This window comes from Notamacropus eugenii, chromosome 2 (assembly GCF_028372415.1).
Source record: "Notamacropus eugenii isolate mMacEug1 chromosome 2, mMacEug1.pri_v2, whole genome shotgun sequence".
Taxonomy (NCBI): Eukaryota; Metazoa; Chordata; class Mammalia; order Diprotodontia; family Macropodidae; genus Notamacropus; species Notamacropus eugenii.
Window position 1 is genome coordinate 383141485 of NC_092873.1, and position 23790 is coordinate 383165274.

The window sequence follows — 23790 nt, forward strand, 5'->3', positions numbered from 1 at the left end:
ACAAAAAAAGAAAATAATAGGTACTAGAGGCAGTGTGGAAAAATAGAGACACTAAAGCACCGTTGGTAGAGCTGTGAATTCAGGAGAAGAATTTGGATCTGTACCCAAAGGGCTATAAAGTTACACAAACCTTTTGACTCAGCAATAACTCTACTAGGTCTATATCCCAATGAGATCAAAGAAAAATGAACAGTATATACTCTCATAAAAATATTTGTAGTAGTTTTTTTGTATTGGTAGAGAACGTGAAATAGAGGGTATGCCCATTGAGGAATGGCTAAAAAACTTTGATATGTGATTGTGATAGAATATTATTGTGGTATGTGAAATGATGAACAGCTTGTCTTCAGAAAATCTAAGAAGATTGATTTTAACTAATGAAAAGTGAAGTGAGCAGAGACAGAAGAACATTGTACACAACAGCAAAATTGTAACGACGATCCACTGTGAAAGACTTAGCTATCCTAATCAATAGAGTGATCCAAGACAATTCCAAAAGACTCAAAATGTAAAATTCTAGCTACCTTTAGAGTGAGAAATGATGAACCCTGCATGCTGAATGAAGAATTATTTTTCACTTTATTTTTCTTGTTTTTTTGGAGCAAGGCTAATATGCAAATTTATTTTCAATACTTCACATGTATAATTGATATCATATTGGTGGCATTCTCAATGGGTGGGGGAGAAACTAAAGGAAGGGAGAAAAGTTAGAACTCAAATTTTATTTTGTTCCTTAATAACATTTTATTTGTCCAATTACACATAAAGTTTCCAACATTATTTTTTGTAAAATTTTGATTTCCAAATTTTTCCCTTAACTCTTTTCCATCTCCCTCTTACAGACTGCAAGCAATCTGATATAAATTATAGATACACAATCATGTTAAATATATTTCCACATTCATCATATTGTGAAAAAAGAGTCAGAACAACAGGGAAAAATCACAATAAAGAAAAATATAACAAAAAGTGATAATAGAATGTTACAATCTGAATTCAGACTCTAGTTCTTTGTCTGGATATATATATAAAAGCTATGCCCACATACATTCAAGAACAGTGTCCATATATGGGAAAGCAATCTAAACAAATTCAACAGTGAGAGTATGTTCCACACTCTCTTGCACACATTCTTTGCTCTCACACTGATGTTGGCTCACAAAATCAGTTTCTTTGTCCATTCCCCGGAACTCTGAGCATTCAAACTAGATTCTAATCACTCCTCACCCCATAGATCACCCTCTTTCCAAATCTCCAAAGTGTTTTACATATATTATCTCATGTGTACCTCAAAACAACACTATGAGTTAGGTACAACAGACATTATTGCCCCCATTTTACATATAAAGAAGTGAGGTTCAGAGAAGGTTCATTAATAGGACAGGATTATATAGAAAACGTAAGAACTGTAATTTAAAATCATATCTTCTTGACTCCTAAACCAACACTATCTACTATGGCATGCTGCATCATGATACATAATATAATATTCCTGGTATTTCATCCTCAAATAAAGCCTCATGAGTGACCTCCTTAAATGATTCTGTTGAATATTCACTTGTCAGAATAAAAATCCAAATACAAGGTTAAAAACCATCTATCTCTGAGAATAGGACTCAAACCATGGGTATGACCACACCTCCCATATACACAAAAATATATCCACATAATAATTTGCCAGCAATTTTAAAATACTGAAGTTACAGGATTTTGTGGGAAAACTTTCTGCCACTGACAAGTTTTTGGATGGCTATCTGCACATCCCTGTTCCTGAGGCTATAAACCATGGGATTCAGTAAGGGGGTGACAACAGTGTAAATCACTGTCACCAACTGGTCTTTGTCAGATGTGACCTTGGATGATGGTCTCAGGTAGATGAAGGATGCACATCCATAGTGGACTATAACTACTGTGAGATGAGAGGCACAGGTAGAAAAGGCCTTTTGCTTCCCTTCAGTTGATGGAATCCTCAAGATGGTTCTGACAATGAAACCATAGGAGATGCAGACAAAAAGCAAGGGGACCACAAGCACTAGGACACCAAAAATAAATATAATCATCTCATTGACATGCGTGTCACCACAGGCAAGGTGAATAAGTGGTGAGATGTCACACAAATAGTGGTTGACCTTGTTAGAGTTACAGAAGGGAAGAATAAAGACCAAGGTTGTGGCAACCATTGAGATCAGGAATCCACTCACCCCACAAGTAGCTGCTAGCAGTCTGCATGTTCCCCAATTCATGAGGACTGGGTAGCGTAGAGGATGACAGATGGCAGCATAGCGATCATAACCCATTACACCCAACAATAGGGCGTTGTTGATAGCAAAGGAAAGAGAGAAGAACATTTGGATAGCACAGCTGGTAAAGGAGATGGTCCTGAACAGAGAGAGCAGGTTGAGAAGCATCTTGGGCAAAATGACAAAGGTGTAACAGATCTCAGAGACAGAGAGGACACCCAGAAAGAAATACATGGGAGTGTGGAGGTTGTGCTCAAGGAGGATGACTGTAACAATAGTGATGTTCCCACACAGGATGATTATGTAGAGGCAGAAAAAGACAGCAAAAAGCACAAGCTGCAGTTCTTGGAGGCTGGAAAAGCCCAGCAAAAGGAATTCAGTGACCATGGTAAGGTTCTCTGGAGGAAGCTGTTTCCAGGGAAACATCTGCAGAAAGGAGTGAGAGAAGAGGATGCTCAGTTCAATTAACTGAGGGAGTTGGGTGATATTTATATTCAGTTGTCTAAGAAGTCACTATCTTGTGTTCGTTCAATAAGCAATTAAGAAAGGGAAAAATGAAATAAGAGAAAGAGGCAAAATCAAAGGGGATAGTAGCTACAACATAAATTTCTCTGATCATTAAAAGGAACGTGAGTAAACAAAAGGGGAGCCAAGATACTCAAGGGACTATAATCAAATGACACCTGATTGAATAGCTTGAATGCTGTAACCTGAAGAAGAGAAGAAGATGAAAAAATAACAGCTATCTTTAAGTCTATGGAAATCTGTGGTGTAATAGAGAGATTAGACTGATTATTCTTGACCTCAGGGGGCAGAGTTAGTAGTGATACACAGAGATTGCAGAGGGGAAGATTTTGGAATTTATATAAGAAAAAAGTTCTTAGTAGAGCTGAAAACATAATAGCGATATGGCTCTGTGTTCCTGAGAACTGTCACAGGCATTCAGAGGAAGTCAGATGTCTTGTGGGATCCTGTTGCCTAAAAGAAAAGCCTTTCTTCAGATATTCAGGCACAGCAAACAACGAGGCTGAGAGCTGACCTAGAGATACAAAAAGGTGAGGATGTGAACCTGACAGTGAAAGGAGAGAAGTCAGAGACATGAATGGCAAAGCTGTGTAGTGGATCTGAGACCCTGGAGGTCAGACTAGCAATTATGGACACTAGGTTTCCATAGCATGAATGGAGTCCAATCAGTAATGCTTCATTCCTTTGATTTCCCAAAGTAAATTGGTAATTGTGTCTGGAAACCCAGTCACAGCCTTCTTTTTATTTTTTAATTATTTAACATTTTTATTGCTTGATAATATTCTTAATAAATTACAAAACCATTAATAGTGCATATTAGCTAAGCCTATATGTTTATGGATTGAGATGGAGAGAAGAGAGTCTTGGACATGGATCAAGAGATTTCTCTTTTATTCTAAGGAGAGTACTACAGAGCAGTTTTCTAATTTTCATGTCAGATTAGGTCAGCTCTGAAATTTTCCTAGCAAAATTTTCCTCTTCCCTTCTAATACTGTTATTAAAGATGCAATTGATTTTTCTTCTTATTATTTTCCTAAAATTTGCATATGTGCATGTGAGAGAGAGCTAGACAGTGACAGAGAGACAGGAATAGGGAGCAATCATATGTCAATTTAGTTACTCTTTTTGTAGTAGTAATAGAATCAAAATTCCCCCCCCCCTGCCATCCCCACACATAACTTTAGTATCTTCCTTTTCCTCCTTTAGAGAAGAATCAATCCCTCAATGACATAAAATTGTGTCACGTCTCCTAAAAACTACCTACCTGTATAATTGAAGTACTCTAGTTGTATTACCTATATTTGATCACTTTAAGTGTAATTTCCAGTTCCTCTATAAGCAATCTGATAACTATGGTGTTAAAATGTGTACACACAAATATAAATCCATATGTGTATATATCTTATGCATATATTTGCAGCGATTTTCCACCTTTCTTCTCTCTGTTACCTTTCTAGTTTCATCTGTAAACCTCAGTATCACACTGCTAAACTGGACTTCTTGCCAAGCATTTTTTCAAAATTGGTTTTATTCTTCATCCTTCAAATAATCCAAATAATGCATAATTCTGATAGTCACTCCACTAAAGAAATTTCAATGGATCCTTATCATCTATGAGATAAAATACAACCTTTCTCAATCTCACCTTTAAGGTCCTTCACCATCTGGCTCCCATTTGCCTTTCCAGCTCAGTTAATAGCATTTCACTTGACTTACTAAGCATTCCTGTTTTTACCAGGCTTTTGACTGCTATTCAATTTCTCCCAATTTCCCCCCAACATTCAATAAATTTACCTAGATGACTAGCCTTCATAGGTAGAATATTCTACCTCATTTTAAATTTCAGGTTCTTCATTTATAATTATTTTAGTTCTTCACTTCCATGGAGGTTGAAAAATAAGGTGCTACTTCCTTCTCCAAACTTTACCTATCCCAACTTGCTAAAAATATTCTCCTTCAGATTTTCCAAGATATTTGGTCTATATTTTTCCTGAAACTGCTAACAATCTACCTTATCTCAAACTGCCTGATGTTCCAGTAATTTCCTCACTTGTGTATTGTAAGTTCCTTCAGTTAAGGAACAAGGTGGTTTTCCTTCTTTGTCTACACTATGTCATATTGTACACCTTGCCATAAATGTTCATGAGTGCTTTATCATTTCCATCTCTAATTATCATGTATTTACTGTTAACTACCATTCTGGTTTTTCCTTATTAGTTTATTTGAAGAAAACATATGTTAGATTAAAAGAAGCAGATGTCAGAAGCAAAACAATCTTTTGAGGAGGGACAGGATTAAAAGACAGAGAGAAGGAAAAACAGAAGAAAATAGGCTGGAGGGAAATATACAGGTAGTTAATACATCTATAAAATTGTCGTTCGGTCATTCAGTCACATCCACTATATGTGACCACTAGAGTTTTCCATGGTATTTTGTTGGCAAAGATACTAAAGATGTTTGCCATATTCTTCTCCACTGTGTCTCAATTTAAGAGTTGAGGAACTGAGGCAAATAAGAGTTAAGTGACTTGCTCTGGGTCATACAGCTACTAAGTGTTTGAGGTCAAATTTGAATTCAGATCCTCCTGACTCCAAGTCCTGTGCTTTATGCACTGTGCCACCTACCTGCCCTCATCTATGAAATAGAAGAATCAAAACTTATGCTGAAAGGACAAGTTCCTTCACTTCGATTAATAGCTACAAAATATCAAAATTGGAAAGGATTATTTACTCTATCAAGGCCAACTAACATCTGAACAATAAATCCATCCCCAATATCACTGACAAAAGATCAATGAGTCTTGTCTTGAAGATCTCAAGTTAAGAAGAATTGTTTGTCCATTGTTTTTAAAGAAGACCATGACATCAACGAAATGACATGACTTGTAGTTGACTTTGATTTAAGTGAGGGAGGGCTGTGCAAGGTCACTAGCCTCTGTTTCTTCTCTAGCGTTATTTTGACCCAGTGATTAGATATTCTTCAAGATGATTGACGATAGCCCAGGATGCAATGGGAACTTGGCCCATTATGCCATCTTCCAAGTATCAAATTCCAATATAGGATAGTTTTCATAGTCAGAAGGATTTTTTCCTACTTTAAGTCAAAGGTGACTTTCCTGTTACTACTATCCACTGCAACTGATTAAGTCCCCTGGGACCATTGACAACAAGTGTAATCCATTTTCCACATGAATATCCTTTGAACACTCAAAGATAGTTATTATGTCTTCTCCAAGTTCAAGTCTACAAACACATATTAAGCAATCTAGTCAAAGTTTCTAATCTTCTCACTATCTACTTCATCTTTATTTGTACATGCTACAATCTTACCAGAGAACAAATACTCTCATATGTATAGATATTAGTCACTTAATGTATTGCCCCCTCTTAACCTGTTGCTTTTCTACCTCCTTTCTTTGACTCAGGTCAATTCTTCCTTCCCCCAATAGCTTCCTCGCAAATTTCCACTTAGGAAAATGTAACCAATTCTTCAAAATCTAGCTTAAATGTCATCCTTGTAGGAAGTCTTCCCTTACCTTCTCACCTTGAAGTGATTTCTTTCTCTTCTGAAATTTTTTCTCATGAATTTTTTTCATCATTTATGTAACTTAGCACATGATGCCTTCTATGGAACCTATGTACCTGTTTTCATGTCTCAACTATTCAAATAGGCAGGAAGTTTTTTAAGGCTAGGGATTGTCTTTTTGTTATTCTTTCATCTTTGATGGCTAGTGCAGTGCCTGACTCAAAAAACTTCAATAACTTTGATGAATGAATGAATATTACATATTTTGATCCTATGTTAAAATCACGCCTCTCCTATGTTTGGTTGAAAACCTCTGGCAAGGTATTTAATGTCTTGATGTCTTGTTTTCTGCATTAGTAAAATAAGGAAGTCATAGAAGATGATCTTTACGTCTACTATTAGCTCTAAATTACCTTGCTGTCTGGTCCCCAGGCTAATGACACTAATTAAGATGGAATTGGAGGAAGGGAACCCAATATCCTTTCTTCCTGTTCTACTATTTTGCAAATGTGTCATCAAGTGTTTTGCATGAATATCTTGTCCTGCCATTTCAGCAAAATCACAAACTACTCGAAAATGAGAAAGGAGGTGATATGTTTTTGTGACTGTTCTGTTGTATATACAGATATAGATACAAATGTCTTTTATTTTCAAGTATTTATGTGTATATACATACATAATATATTTCAAATACAAAACAGATAAATTGCTAATATATATTAATGTATGCACATATACATATATATTTATATATGTGTATATGCATACATATTTTATGTATATATCTATTGAGAATGAATTGAATGCCAAATATTGAATCACAAGTACAAAAATCTATTATCTTCTTTGATTCTCAAAACAATGCTGAGCAATACATTATTATTTATTGTCACACATAAATTGGATTAGGAGATAGCTGTAGTTTAGACTTCTTCTAACTAAAATTCAGGGAACCTTATTGTACAGATGATGAAATTAAGGCCCAGAGACAGTAAGTGACTTATCCAAATTTAGAAAGGTAGCAAGTCAGGCCAGGAAGAAATCCTAGATTTTTCTGGCAGTGAGTCCTTTGTTTCCTCTTTTCTCCCCTCAATGAGGCGCCAAAGATGCTTGCTGAGACAGCACAGCTGATCTAAGTTACATGCCCAGAGAGAAGGAAATTTCTGTTACTACTGGATGAATGGCCAAGTGACTGACTGAAGGACAGATAGTCCAATGCAACAAATACTTGTAGTATGTTTCCCTGCCCCCTGGACTTACCTCATCACTGTTCAGGCTCTTCATCCTGGAAATTGTAGCAGAAATGTTCCCAGAATGACACAGGAATGTGGGATCCAGGGAAAGCAAGGAAGAAAGTAATGTTATTGCCACTCCTCATTCAAACTCTCATTACTTTTCACCTGAAATACTATAATCATCTTCTAATTAGTATTCCAACCTCAAGTTCCTCCACCCACCACCACTATCCATCCTCCACCCAGCAACCAAAGTGATATGCCTGACTGTGTCAATCCCTGTATGCAACTAACCTACAAACACTACTGGCTCTCTATTCTCCCCACAATCATATATAAAGGATTGTGTTTGGAATTTAAATCTCTTTATAACATGACCTTTCCTACATTCCAAAATCCCTATGTGTTATTTTCCACTATGTACTGCAGAATCCCGATGCACTGGCTTAGTTCCTTTCTCACATAAAATACTCTACTTCTTATCTATATGTCTTTGCACTTGCTGTCTCTTATAGCTGGAATAAACTCCCTTCTCATCTCCACCTTTGAATTCCTTCAAGGCTCAGCACCATGTTCAGAAGGGAGCCTTTCCCATAGGTGCTAATGCCCTCTCTTTGAGATTGTAAGATTATGTTCTCTATGTATATATATACACACATATACACACACACACATATATATATATATATATGGCATACATATATATATATGTACACATGCACACACATATATATGTATATATGTATCTGTGTGTAAATAAGTATGTGTGTATATACATAGATAGTTATACACACATATCTATAGATATATAGATATGAGCTTACAAAATTTTGCATCTTCTTAACAAACTCTCTCCATCACTGGAATATGAGCAGCTTAAGGGCAGAATTTTTTTCCATTTTTTTTGTATCCTCCATCCTTAGCAGAATGCTTGGCACATACGGATTACTCAGTTATTCTCATTGGCTTTCCCTTTTTAATGTAAAACGTGCCTTAAGTAACAATTTTACCTGGTTCCAGAGTTACAAAGTCCAGATAAAGGTGAAATTAGTGGGATAATTCTTTTCAGACAAGAGTGTAGGGTAAGTTTTCTCCATTTACATCAAATGGAGGAGGCTACCTGAAGATTGTATTTGATGGCTGAAGGATCAGGCAAGCAGGGAGGAGCTAATTGAGAAATAGGGATGCAGAATATTGAACCTGAAAAGGAAAGTAGTTGTAGGCATGTGAATGCCTTGGAGGGAGAGAGGTGAGAGGAAAATGAGTTGTCAGATAGGATAATGGGGATATTTTCCTGAAAAGTGAAATTGACACACAGGTCACAGGATTTTCTGAAACAGAGAAGGTTACATGAGGGACATAAAGTCAAGTTTTGCTTGTTCTATACTTTTTCTAGACTTTCCTGTACTTAGTTGATTACTGAATACAATGATTTTTCAGTGACCATTTCTATGGAAGCACTACCTCTTCTCACTTCTTCATTCCCTAACTCCCAGCCCTTACTCCCAGTCTTTGGTTCTCTTTAAGCCCTCTTTAAGCCTTCACCTATATTCTTGCCTAATGCCCACCTTCCTCATCTCCTTATCCAAGGATGACAACAATAGACTATAGCTCAGAGGAGACCTAGGCCATGCATTAAGGGAGCAAATCTGTCTAGAAGCATTTGTCTTTGTACCACAAATGATGATGATTTAAAATCCGGTTGCCCTCAACGGTGTCCTCCCCTCATATTCCATATAATTTACTCCAAAATCTTGCCTCGAATATAAGTGCTGGGGTCCAGTGATTTGGGATATGCTCTCAATTATTGCTCTGTCATTTTAAAGCGTCTCCCAACTGAAACTGTCTTCTAATATCTCTACCTGACATGTTCTCACAGTCCCTCCATAATTCCTAGTTCCTATGGCCTCACTGAAGGAGACTCAAGTCCTTCCAGATATCCCTCATTGCTCCCACCTCAAGTCAGCATAGAGGGTCTTCTGCATCTTTTCTTCATGGACTTTTCTCCAAACTGTCATCCAAATGAGCACTGCAAATATTTTCTTTTTTCTCTAGCAGTGATAACCAATGTATCTTTATCATAATTTTTGTCACCATGAGCCTTGGGAGTCCTTACTATGCTTTATAATTTGAGATAAGTCCTTCCACCTACAATTATCCAATAGACCTCAACAGGGACAACCGTAGGTGGGATAATGACCTCAAAGCTCCATGCTAAAGTTAAAAAAAATTGAGACATAGATTGGAGAAAGCATTTGGTCTCCTCTTGAATGTTCCCTGCAGGCTCATTAAGGAGCAGTCAGGTAGAAGGAACTATCAACAGAGCCACCAAATCTCCTCCCTCAGGTATACCTACCTCTCTCCATTAGATCTATTTCATCTTCTTCCAACTCCATTTCCTGTGTCTTCTCCTAAGGGGAATGAGTGAAGGATGAAGGTGAAATCTTGGATGAGCAGAGAAAGAAGTTACAATAATTCAAATCCACATCTGGGAGATGGAGAGGAGTGGTAAAACACTCAAGTCTAGTTAAATGGAGCACCCAAAGTGTGCTTTTCCTATCTTAGAGTTAAAAAGTTCTGTGTCCAGGAAATTCTTCATATTAAGTTGGCTGGAGGGAAAATTTTACACAGGTCTTCCTATGAGACTCTGGAAAGCTCCAGTTGCCTCCCCTCACTTTCCCCACAGGAACCCAGCTTTGCCTCAGGTTATAAGAGTACTAAGCATGTTAGGTAGAGGAACCATATCTCCATTTGGGAGATCTCTGGGAGGACAAGCAATCCCACAGACACAGAGAGTGATGAAAGTTTAATGTAAATCCTGCATCTCACGGTACTCTCTTCAAGTCTCCAGGGACAGAGGACCTGGCCATGAGTATGCCAGTGTGAAAGGTGGTGCATTTTATTTACCTGTACCATGAGGCAGATGATTTTTGTAGTCTGCTAAAGTACCCTGATACTCTGGAAAGAACACTTGTCATTTATTCCAGACTCAATTGAATGTCCCAACCCATTCATTCACTTAGTGCTTATGATAGAGCCTTCTTGAACCTCAGTTGCTTCTTCCGTAGAACGAGAATAATCGCATCACAGGGTTATTGTGAGGAAAGATTTTTTTTGTAAACTTAAAATTCTCTGTTATATAGAGGAATCTCTTGCCAACTTCTTTCCACTTTGAGTGTCCAGTCAGTAGCTAGCAAGATCTCTTCTTTGAGGAAACACCTCAGCCACTTGGCACATCCAATCCAACTCTTCAGACTCATTTTTTTTATCAGTCCTAGAACCTCTTTGTATGGACCCATGCAAGCAGTACTGGAACCATGAACCATAATCCAATCAGTTCTGGAATTCTTTCTGTATGTAATATGCTCAGTCTTTCCGCCTAATATTCTACTTATTATCCCTGCAAAGTGCCAAATCGAAGTGCTTTCATATGGTCACTACTCTACTTCAAGTACGGTCTCCCCATGAGAAGGTAAGCTCCTTGAGGGTAGAGACCATCTTCCTTTTTGTATTTGTATACCTACCAATTGTTTACCATATTGTAAATCTTTAGTAAATTCCTTTTCAATCATTTGGACAGGAAGCTGCTTTTCCAGAACTCAGAGCATCTCCAGTGATACACTAACTTCAAGTTTTAGCTTAACGGATCATCATCCATACCTCTGTTACTGATGATGATGACCATCATGATGAAGATGGTGATGATAACAGCTATAGCATTTATACAGCACTTTCAGGTCTGCAAGTTACTTTGTAAATATTTTCTCATTTGATCTTCACAATAACCTTGGGAGGTAGATACTATTATTGTTCCCTTTATAGATAAGGAAATTGAGGCAGATAGAGTCTAAATCACTTGTCACACATCAGAGTCACGCATCACACAATTGTTAAGGGTCTGAGGCCAGATTTGAACCCAGGCCTATTCTATCTCCAAGTCCAGTGCTCTATCAACTGACTCATCTAGTTGCCTCTCTAGTCTCAATGTTCATAATTAGGTTCTCCTTTCCATAGGGGGAAATACTTCATTTTTAGGTCACTAGAAAAACCCTATATTCTATTACAGCCTTAACATTCCAATCACTATATTGTGATGATTTGGACTTAGTTTCCAGACTCAAGTTGCAGATCTATCCCTAAATGAATATTAAGCTGAAAAACATAAATTTTTGAATTCGACTTTTGTCATCTGTAAAACAGAGATAATAATTATCAATCTTATGAATGGACAGGATCACCAGCATTATCGGACCTATAGGAGAATGGTGCCATGATGGAAAGTGGAAGGACTGAAATAAAAACAAATAAAGGACTATCTCTTAACCCGATGTGGTGATAGCATCCCACTGAAGAACAACTTGTGGAGGTAGCAGGTGTTATATATCTACAATGGAAGATGGTGACCTTGCAATTGTTCTAATTTAGGGCTGTTGGTCCACAGGAAAACTATATCCTCTTTGAAAGAGGTGTGCTTCTATGGACAACATGATGCCTCAAGGAAAGGGAAACAAAACTCTGGGAGAATAACTGGCACTTAGTAGGGTGAAAGGATGTGGACACAGAAAATAGATTTCATGGTAGATAGAAACAAGATTGATCATGGATTGAGCAGGAGATAGCATCAAAGCACAAGATTTATGGACACAAGATAATTTCTATCATGCTGTAATATTTCTCTAATCATCTCCCTCATAAATTGAAGCTTCTAAGAGTTAAGAAAAACAGAAAACAAAGAGATGTTGGGCCAAGATCTACAAAGACAACAGTATAATATAATATTTTGAGGAAGAAGAAGAAGAAGGACGAGGAAGAAGAAGGAAGGGGAAGAAGGAGGAAGAGGAAGAAGAGGAAGAGGAAGAAGGAGGAGGAGGAGGAGAAGGAGGAGGAGAAATAATGTACAGACATAAAGTAAATAAACAAAATATAAAAATAATTCCATTAAAGAATGAAAGTGTGGGAAGGGGCAATGCAGGGTGATTAAGAAGGAAGCTGGATTCAATTGCAATCAACTGCCACCTCCTTGCCTCCTTTTGTGACTCTTCATCCTTCCTCTTTTCTCCCCTTCCTTGTCCCGTTTCCTTCTCCCTCTCCCCTTCCCTTTTTTCACCCTCCTCCCATATCCCACCCTTTCCTCCATTATTTCTCCCTCCTCCCTTCCCTGGCCAAGATGATGTCATGGTGGAGATGGAGGCCCTCAAGGTGGATGTCAAGGGGCTGTGCTGGACATGTTCTCCAAATGACCACGTACCTGATGGGCAAGCTGACAGTCTCCAGGGAAGAGTACAAAGTTCTGGAAAATATGAAGAAATCTGAGCAAACTGACTAGTTTGTAGTATTTAGAAATGGAAGATATTTCAGTAAACATAAGTAGAAGCCTAAGAAATTTAAAACAGAAATGGTCCGCACTTCAGCCTTATCTGGATCCATTCACTTTAACTGAGGAACATATAGCAGCTCTTGAGCAGGCAGCTTACAAGTTGGATGCACATTCAAAGAAACTAGAAGCAAAGTGTAAGAAGTTAGAAAGATGGTGAAATAAAAATGTGAAAGGATCATATATGTACAAACACTTTTATAGCAGCTCTCTTTGTGGTGACCAAAAATTGGAAATCAAGGGGATACCCATCAATTAGGGAATGACTGAATAAATTGTGGTATATGAATGTAATAAAATACTATTGTGCTATAAGAAACAATGAACAGAAAGACTTCAGAGAGGCCTGGATAGACTTATATGAACTGATGCTAAGTGAGAGGAGCTGAACCACGAGAACTTTGTACACAGCAACAACCAATGTGTGAGAGGAATTTTTCTGGTGGACTTAGTACTTCATTGCAATGCAAGGACTTCAATAATTCTTAATGGTGTCTTAAGGCACAAAGTCTTCAACATTCATAGAAAGAACTGAGGAACTTAGCAGATCATTTTGTTTTGTATTATGTTTTGGTTTGTTTTATGATTTCTCCCATTCATTTTAATTTTTCTATGCAACATGACTGAGGTGAAATTGTATTTAATAGGAATGTAGGGGTACAACCCATATAAAACTGTATGCCATCACAGGAAAGGAGTGGGGATGTAGGGGCGGAATCACAGGAGAGAAGGAAAAAAAAATCTAAGATACATGGAAGTGATTGTAGAACACTGAAAACAAATACAATAATAAAAAAAGAAAGACCATGAAAGACTTCCTTAGCAAAAAGACTTTTCAAGAACGTCTTATAAGAGCTGACATAAATGGGATGGAACTTATCACTATGTTTCAGTTCTTAAAAAATAAGTGGTGTTGTTGATCCAAGGGGAATCCCAGCCCTCACCTCTGATTGGATGTGTACCTCTGGCCATCCCCGATGTTTTTCTAAACCTGTACTCCCTGGAACTCTATCTTATCGTATGCTTCATTGTGTGTCCTGTAAAAAGATTCAGAAATCAGGATGCACAGACACAGATGAGAGGTTCTCATCTTCTTGTCACCTCCCTTCTTCCCTCTCACCAAAGCACCCCACTCCCTTCATAACCTGTTCTTTATCTTAAATAATAAATTCTGACCCATAAAAACAAAATGGAAAAGGCAATATATAAAAAGAGGCAGAACGTGTAGGGGGATAGGACTTCAGGGTGTACCTGGTGCAGGAACATCTTGTTCTGTTCTGCAGACCTGAAACCAGGCTGAGCAGAAAATGAAAAATAGAGCTAGTTGAATCCAATTTCTGTTTTCTATAAAGCCAAGCATTGGGAGGAGGTTGGTACTTAGCCCTCCAAATCTCCAATCACAGGGGAGAGGAGGCTGAGGGAGGTGGTATCAGTCAAGGCTTAATTAGCAGCTTGGTGGTGATTTTATCCTGGGAGGGGCATCTTGTTCCATGGAATTGAAGCCAGATAGAGAAGCAGATGAAATGTGGAAGTATCTTACATTTTCTTCTTTTTTTCAGTCTTTTGAATCTTACAAGCTGTATGATTCATTGGATAGATCACTCAACCTAGAGTCAGGAAGAATCAGTTGAAATCAAGGCTCAGAAGCTTACTAGCTTTGTGATCAGAGTAAGTCATTTAATCTTTGCCTTAGTTCCCTTAACTCTAAAATAGAGAGTTATAATAGCATCTATCTCACAGGCTTGTTGAAAGGATCAAATGAAATAATGTTTGTCAAGCACTTAGCAGTGTCTGGAATATAGTAGGTGCTTAATAAATATTAGGCAGTTAGATGGTACAGTGGATAATGTGTCAGGCTTGAAGTTAGGAAGACTTAAGTTCAAATTTAGCCTCAGACACTTATTAGTTGTGGACCCTGGGTAAATCATTTCACCCTGTTTTCCTCCGTTTCTTCACGTGTAAAATGAGCTGTAGAGGAGAATGGCAAATCACTCTGGTATCTTTGTCAAGAAAACTCCAAATGGAGTCACAAAGGGTCGGAAATGACTAAAATGGCTAACCGACAGAAAATAAATCCTTATTATGCCTCCAAAGGAGGAATTTATTTTTGTTTGATTTCTTTAGTTTCCAGGGGTCTATTTCATGGGTAGAGTTTATCACTTTTTTTTTCTAATCTATTTATTTTTCCTTCTAATCCTTTCCACCAGAACTTTTATTTCTCTTTTTCATCTCCAGCTTCTTTTATTCTAGCTATTCATGTAGAAAAATCCATTTTTCCTTTGTACTTCTCTTTACAGATGTTAGTTTGATTTTTCAATTTTTAAAAATATTGGACATATACTTTTATTTCTTAATCTCTAAGCATGTAGTTCCTGACTTGATACACTTTTGAATGTGGTGGTCAATTCTATTTGCTCTCATCCTGGGTCCCTTGCATTTTTGAGTCCAGTTTTAATCTTTGAGGTTCAGAATGCTGGATGTTAGAGACCCTCTCTGGCATTTCAGGCCTCTAGTGCTTGTGATCTCAGATCTCTGAGCTGTCTCTAGATTACAACTCTATGGCACCGCAATGGAAACCTTGTTCTGGCTGTTGCCACTATTCTGGTCTACCAAGGTCCCTACCCTGGGACTTGCTGACTATCCTGGGGCTTTCTGACATTGCTTGTTGGCCTGAAAACTTGGTTAAAGAAAAGACAACAGGCTAGATGCATACATTTTATGATTTAATTAATTTATTAATTGATCAATTCCCTATTAAAGAAAATGATAACATAAAGCATTATTGAGTCAGAAAAATATTATGACTACTCAGTACAGAAATCTTCTGGCTTATATACATTTTACCGTGAGAAAGGAACTGTCTTAGTTGAACAAATCATAAATTTAGTAAGACAAGACAATTAACAGAGTAGTGTCAGTTGAGTTTTATGATCCCATGTTGTGTGAATCTCCTTTCTGTAGCATGTCTCTGTGACATAAGATAAGGACAAAATCCCACCACTCTGATGACAGGTATGCTGCTGACACAGGAAAGAGCACTTTAACAAAGTTTCAATTGAAATTACAACCCAGGACATCTGTGTTTTTCCTCATCACTGAGATGCCAGGAGAAGGGACTGGTAAGGAACTCCCATTTGCTTGCTTGACACCAAAATTCATTCTCTGAGTTTAACAAAGGAGAGTATTAGGTCCAGGCTCTTCTTAATTCAAACTTTGGCCCTTGTTAAAGTCCAAAATTTATATTAAATATTGCCATGCTGTACCTTTTCCGGGGAGTTTCTGTTCTTTTTGTCTATAGATGCAGAGCATTTTAGGCTACTTGTGTCACTGGCTATCTCTGGTAGAGTTGACAATTGTTTTGTTTGGGGGGTGGAGGAAGAAAGTGTTCCTATTTTAATCTCTGAGATTTTGGCTGAGTTCTTGCACAGTTGTAGGATGGAAGAAGTATCTTGTACTTTCATAAATGATTCATTGGTCATTATTCTATTGTGAATTTGGGGGTGCTGAAACTGATATAAGAAAGATAGAAAGCTACTGAGGCCAGTGCAGTTGTGCAGGTCTGGGGTGGTTACAGGGCTCACAGAGCAAGGATGAAAAGATAGGAGGGACACAGCAGTCTGAACAACCTGAGTTTAATCTAGATATAACTGAGCCACAAATCAGAGGGGTTGGGATGCTTACATAGTAAAAATAAAAAAAAAAAATCATAGGGGTAGCAATTGAGGCATGAGAACAGAACAGATCCTGATAAGTAGCAAGGGAGGCCTCAGGGCCTCTTTTCTCGGAATATTATCCTGTATAGCAGGGGCCCTGATTCCTGGAACTTCAACATCCAAATTCAAGGACTTGCACCTGAGAATGATATATCACTTAACTTCTCAAGTCAGCTATTATTCTTCCTTGGGGGAGGGGAACTTTTGATAAGGGACTCTTTCAAACCCCCAAGGTTCTCTACAGAAAGCCTGCTTCCCATTCAGGTGACCGTCTTGGAAGGAAAATAATATATTTGTATTTTCATAGACCCTCTTATACTGACATTTTATATGTTTTGTCATGTTTTCCAATTTTCTGACTATGAAGTGAAAAAGAATTATTCTGATTTGTATTTCTTTTATTATTAAAGATTTCAAACAATATTTCATATATCAATTCAATCATTTTTAAATTATGTCTGATTCTTCATGACTCAATTTGAGACTTACTTGGCAATGATACTGGAGGTATTTGCCATTTCCTCCTCCAGTTTATTTTACAGATAACAAAGCAGGCAAACAGGATTAAGTGACTTAGCCAGGATTACACAGTTAGTAAGTGTTTAAGGCTGGATTTTGATTTAGAAAAATGATTTTTTCTTACTCCAGGCCATTGACCTCTACAGGCATCTCTGAACAAAAAACTTCGGAACATCCTAACAGTGCCCATCTCTTCACAAACACATGGGCTTTACAGAAAAAGGCCTTCTCTTCCTCCAACACTCCATCTTGTGCCTGTCCATTAACACAGAGTTGTTAAACACATTCATGTGACACCAGGACAAGGGTCATTCCCCAGTGCAACACAAACCAGATTAAAATGAAATTGGAAAATATTTAACAAAATAAATTAAAATATAATAGAGCATAGATAATGTCAATACATGGTCAGCAGAGATCCTTACTCAATGACCACTGTTTTTATTTGATTTTGACATCACTGTATTAACAGATATTGTAACAAATTCTGCTCATTTTTTTACCTCAGGGTTTCTGGTGATTTATTTTTTTTCTTCAACTATACAAAGTGAGGCAGAAAGCCATACCTGTGCTTATATGTTATGATTTTCCACTGAGCTATTGTGATTAACTCATAACTTAAAATAAATCCCATAAAGTAGTAAAGAATGGATCAACATGGCCTAAGGAGCCACTATAATGTCCCACTCTAAAAATAAACTAATTATTGTATTAAGATGCAGCTTATTAAATATACAGAGGGAAAGAATGTAGGAAAGAGAGGGTGGACATAATATCTACTGGCCAACTGCATCTCCATAACTACAATTACAACCAATGTTATACTTGCTTTTGTGTAGAGAAATAATAAGAAACAGAAAAAATTAGAACAGAAAAACCTAAATTTACAGTGGTGAGTCCCTCCAAAGGAGTGAAAGAGAGAAAAAAATAGGGGATAAAAATATGCTGAAGTAAAGGACTCCTTAGAAGAAGAGAAGCAAACAAAGTAATAAAATTAAAGAGACACATGATTTCTATACAAACAAAATGCATTGATCTTGAAAACTATTCATAGAAAAATGAAATACTTTTACTATATGAAATAGTAAAAGAAGTTTCCCTATATCTTCTGTATGCTGTGAAAACTAAATATGAATTGAAAGAATCCAACAATCACCTTGAGGAAAACTAAACCAAAACCAAAACTCTGTGGTTCAAACTCCAAGACACTCCAAGTAGTTACATTTCATAATTTGAATGGCAAACAACAATTTCTGAGAATACAATTCCTGAAAAAAACAAATTTGGAAGGGAAATAGTAAAAAGATATTGAAATGAAAAAGAAAGAAAATTTGAGCAATACATAGTAGGGAATGTTGAAAGGAATGAAATGATATTTTCTTTTATTTATTTATTTATTATTTTTTAATGTTTAACAATCACTGCCATACAATTGAGATTTTATCCCCCCCCACACCTACCCCCCACTACCCCCCTCCCTCCCCACGACTGCATACAATTCTGTATAGGTTCTACATATATTTTCCTATTGAGTATATTTTCACTACAGTCATGCTATGTACTCAGACTAAAATAAATGAAAGAAATCATATAACAAATCAAAACATGATACACAAACACATACACATACACATACACAAACATGATCTGCTACATTTTGTGAATGACTTCCATATTTCTTTTTCTGAGTGTGGAAGGCATTTTGCCTTGAGAATCACCTTTGGGTTTTTTTTTTTTTAAGAAGTTCTTGCTTTATTATGAAATTCCAAGTCTACCAGAAAAAACTCTCGCACACTGTGGTTGTTGCTGTGCACAAAGTTCTCCTGGTTCTGCTCCTTTCACTCAGCATCAGGTCATATAAGTCCTTCCAGGCCTCTCTGAAGTCTTCTTGTTCATCATTTCTTATGGCACAATAGTACTCCATTACATTCATATACCATAATTTATTCAGCCTTTCCCCAATTGATGGACATCCCCTTGACTTCCAGTTTTTGGCAACTACATAGAGTGCTGCTATAAATATTTTTGTACATGTGGGACCCTTTCCCATTTTTATGATCTCTTGGGGATATAGTCCTAGTAGCGATATTGCTGGGTCAAAGGGTATGCACATTTTTGTAGCCCTTTGGGCATAGTTCCAAATTGCTCTCCAGAATGGTTGGATGCGCTCACAGCTCAACCAACAATGAATTAGTGTTCCAACTCTCCCACATCCTCTCCAGCATTTATCATTTTCTTGTTCTGTCATGTTTGCCAATCTTATAGGTGTGATGTGGTACCTCAGAGTTGTTTTGATTTGCATCACTCTAATCAGTAGTGATTTGGAGCATTTTTTCATATGATTATAGATATCTTTAATTTCTTCCTCTGAAAATTGCCTGTTCATATCCTTTGATCATTTATCAATTGGGGAATGACTTGTATGATTATACATTTGAGTCAGTTCTCTATATATTCTAGAAATGAGGCCTTTATCCCTGAGCTTAGCTGTAAAAATTCTTTCCCAATTTACTACATCCCTCCGGATTTTGGTTGCATTGGGTTTGGTTGTGCAAAAACTTCTCAGTTTAATGTAATCAAAGTTATCCATTTTGCATTTCATAATGCTTTCTAGCTCTCCTTTAGTAAAGAATTCTTCCCTTCTCCATAGATCTGATTAACACTATTTACACTATTCCTTGCTTCTCCAGTTTATTCATGGTATCAATCTTTATACCTAAATCATGTACCCATTTGGACTTTATTCTTGTGTACGGTGTCAGGTATGGGTCTATGCCTAATTTCCGCCATACTGTTATCCAGTTTTCCGAGCAATTTTTGTCAAACAATGACTTCTTATCCCAGAAGCTGGGGTCCTTGGGTTTATCAAACAGAAGGTTGCTATATTCCTTGCCTACTGCGTCTTGAGTGCCAAGTCTATTCCACTTGTCTACCTCTCTGTTTCTTAGCCAATACCAAGTGGTTTTGATAATTGCTGCTTTATAGTACAGTTTGAGGTCTGGTAGCGCTAGGCCACCTTCCCAAGAATTTCTTTTCATTAGTCCCTTTGATATTCTGGACCTTTTGTTTTTCCAAATGAATTTTGATATTATTTTATCCAGCTCTAGAAAATAATTGTCTGATAGTTTAATTGGTATGGCACTAAATAAGTATATTAATTTAGGTAGAATTGTCACGGCCTACCCATGAGCAACTAATGTTTTTCCACTTACTTAAATCTGACTTTATTTGTGCAAAAAGTGTCTTGTAATTGTGTTCATATAATCCCTGGGTTTGTTTTGGCAGGTAGACTCCTAAGTATTTTATACTGTCTACCCTAGCTTTAAATGGGATTTCTCTTTCTGTCTCTTGCTGTTGGACTTTGTTGCTAATATATAGGAACGCAGAAGATTTATGTGGGTTTATTTTGTAACCTGCAACTTTGCCAAAGTTGTTTATTAATTCAAGTAATTTTTTACTTGAATCTCTGGGATTCTCTAGGTAAATCATCATATCATCTGCAAAGAGGGATAACTTAGTTTCTTCTTTGGCTATTCTTATTCCTTGAATATCTTTATCTTGTCTAATTGCTACAGCTAACATTTCTAGTACCTTATTGAATAATAGTGGTGATAATGGACAACCTTGTTTCACCCCTGATCTTATTGGGAATGCATCTAGCTTATCCCCATTGCATATAATGCTTGCTGAAGGTTTTAGATAGATACTGCTTATTATTTTATGGAAAGTTCCCTTTATTCCTACATTCTCCAGTGTTTTTAGTAGGAATGGGTGTTGTATTTTGTCAAAAGCTTTTTCTGCATCTATTGAGATAATCATGTGGTTTTTGTTAGCTTTGTTGTTGATGTGATCGATAATGCTAATAGTTTTCCTAATATTGAACCAGCCCTGTAATCCTGGTATGAATCCTACCTGATCATAATGTATTAATCTCGTGATAAGATGCTGTATTCGTTTTGCTAAAATCTTATTTAAAATTTTTGCATCTGTATTCATTAGGGAAATTGGTCTATAATTTTCTTTCTCTGTTTTGTCTCTTCCTGGTTTGGGTATCAAAACCATATTTGTATCATAGAAAGAATTTGTGGGGACTCCTTCTTCCCCAATTTTCAAAAATAGTCTATATAGTATTGGAATTAACTGTTCTTTAAATGTTTGATAGAATTCACTTGTGAATCCATCTGGCCCTGGAGATTTTTTCCTAGGGAGTTCATTGATGGCTTGTTCGCTTTCTTTTTCTGAGATGGGGTTGTTTAAGTATTCAACTTCCTCTTCTGTTAATCTGGGCAATTTGTATTTTTTAAAATATTCATCCATCTCATTTAGATTATAGAATTTGTGGGCATAAAGTTGGGCAAAGTAGTTTCTAATTATTGTTTTAATTTCCTCCTCATTGGAGGTGAGTTCACCCCTTTCATTTTTAATATTAGTAATTTGGTTTTCTTCTTTCTTTTTTTAAATCAGATTGACCAAAGGTTTATCAATTTTATTAGTTTTTTCATAAAACCAACTATTGGTTTTATTTATTAATTCAATAGTTTTCTTAATTTCAATTTATTAATCTCTCCTTTGGTTTTCAGTATTTCTAATGTGGTATTTACTTGGGGATTTTCAATTTGTTCTTTTTCTAGCTTTTTCAACTGCAAGCCTAAGTCTCCTCTTTCTCTATTTTATTTATGTAAGCATTCAGAGATATAAAACTTCCCCTAATAACTGCTTTTGCAGTATCCCATAAGTTTTGGTATGTTGTCTCACTATTGTCATTCTCTTGAATGAAATTGTTGACTGTTTCTATGATTTCTTCTTTAACCCAACCCTTCTTTAGAATTAGATTATTTAGTTTCCAATTGATTTTTGGTTTCTCTTTCCATGGCCTTTTATTACATGTAATTTTTAATGCATTATGATCTGAAAAGGATGCATTGATTATCTCTACCTTTCTGCACTGGATTGTGAGATTTTTATGTCCTAGTACATGGTCAATTTTTGTAAATGTTCCATGTACTGCTGAGAAAAAGGTCTATTCCTTTCTATTCCCATTTAATTTTCTCCAAAGATCTATCATATCTACCTTATCCAGAGTTTTATTTACCTCCTTAACCTCTTTCTTGTTTATTTTGAGGTTAGATTTATCGAGTTCAGAGAGGGGGAGGTTGAGGTCCCCCACTAGTATAGTTTTGCTATCAATTTCTTCCTTCAACTCCCCCAACCTCTCCTCTAAGAATTTGGATGCTATACCACTTGGAGCATACATGTTTAGTAATGATATTGCTTCATTGTCTATGGTGCCTTTTAGCAGGATATAGTTTCCAACCTTATCCCTTTTGATTAGATCTATTTCTTGTTGGGACTGGAAGCTCAATTCCGTGTGGACAGTCTCGGGCAGGTAAAAGTGGGACTTCTAAATCTTAGAGTCTTACGAGGCCCTCCATGAACAGCGGGGGTTCGAGAAGGTCAGACCGAGCTAGCTCGGCTAGCTCGGGTATTTCCGCCTCTCCCCCGGAGATACCTGATGGGTGGAGTCTCCCTGCCCTCGAGGTCGTCCCGGATTGGAGCACACCTAGTTACCTAACAGCATGGTATTGAGATGCAAACTGTGTGGCTGAAGATTAAGTAGGATTGAGGAAGCCTAAAAGCGCTCTTAGCACGTGTGGAGCCAAAGAGAAAAGTAGGGCTCCGCTTCTTTTCTTTCCTCTCTCCCCTCCCCCTCTCTCCCCGCTTGTACTTCTACTTCCATTCCCTTAAGCTTAGCCTTCTTAGGAAATCTCCCCCTCTTCGTCCTAAGAAAGAAGACCCCCTGCACTTGTAACCGAAACCCTGTAATAAAGCTCAACCCCTGTTTGACTCTGGAACGTCCTTTCTCTCATATGTGCATCCGGCGTGGCCAGCCGAAGACCTGGACAGGTAAGAAAGACTCGGGTAGTCCAATACAGGCCTCTAGGCTTGGCAATTTCTGCTTTTGCTTTGTCTGAGATTAGGATTGCTAGTCCTGCCTTTCTTACATGAGCTGAAGCACAATATATTCTGCTCCATCCTTTGACCTTTATCCTATGTGTATCCCCCCATTTCAAATGTGTTTCTTGTAAGCAGCATATTGTTGGATTATGGCTTTTAATCCATTCTGCTATCCGTCTCCGTTTTATGGGAGAGTTCATCCCATTCACATTCACAGTTATGATTACAATCTGTGTATTTCCCTCCAACCTCTTTCCCACCATTTGTGCTTTTAGCTCTCCCGTCTCCCTTCCCCTCCTCAATAGTATTCACTTTTCTCCCCCTCCTCCTGCAGCCTTCCCCTCCTTCTTTTGACCCCCCTCCCTTTTAGTTCCCTTTACTCTTATTGCTTCTTTCCTCCCTTTTAGCCACCCTCCCCTTTCTTCCCCCTTCCCCTCCTACTACCTATAGAGCTAGTTAGGCTTATCTACTTAAGATTATTGTTCCCTCCTTTGAACAAATCAGATGAGCGTACCTCTCAAACAATGCTCATCTCCCTCCCCTCCTTCCTTCTACTATAGTTTTGCACTTCTTCCTGTGATATAATTTGCCATTTTCTCCTTCCCCCTTTTCACACCTCCTATTACAATCCCTTCTCATACTTAAATCATATTTTTGACATGACATCATTTACTTTATACCAGTTCCCTCTACATATATCCCTT

At 37.3% G+C, this 23790-nt stretch overlaps 1 protein-coding gene across 1 annotated transcript; it reads right to left on the reverse strand.

Annotated features, from left to right (window-relative positions):
- Positions 1 to 1700: 1700 nt before the first annotated feature.
- On the reverse strand, positions 1701 to 9921 carry LOC140523103 (olfactory receptor 10R2-like). Its single transcript, XM_072638159.1, has 3 exons — positions 9882 to 9921; positions 7023 to 7075; positions 1701 to 2666 (listed from the first exon to the last, which is right to left on the reverse strand). The coding sequence occupies exons 1-3, from the start codon at positions 9919 to 9921 to the stop codon at positions 1701 to 1703; spliced, it is 1059 nt and encodes a 352-aa protein (XP_072494260.1).
- Between the last annotated feature and the right edge of the window lie 13869 nt (positions 9922 to 23790).

What these genes read in the sequence shown, in the direction of transcription:
- LOC140523103 (XM_072638159.1), bottom strand. Translation starts at nt 9,921, where the DNA reads ATGGAGTTGGAAGAAGATGAAATAGATCTAATGGAGAGAG. An exon ending in AATAGATCTAATGGAGAGAG is followed by an intron (nt 7,076 to 9,881) that starts GTAGGTATACCT and finishes CATTCTCAATAG; the next exon opens with ATATATACATAAAATATGTA. An exon ending in ATATAAATATATATGTATAT is followed by an intron (nt 2,667 to 7,022) that starts GTGCATACATTA and finishes TCCTTTCTGCAG; the next exon opens with ATGTTTCCCTGGAAACAGCT.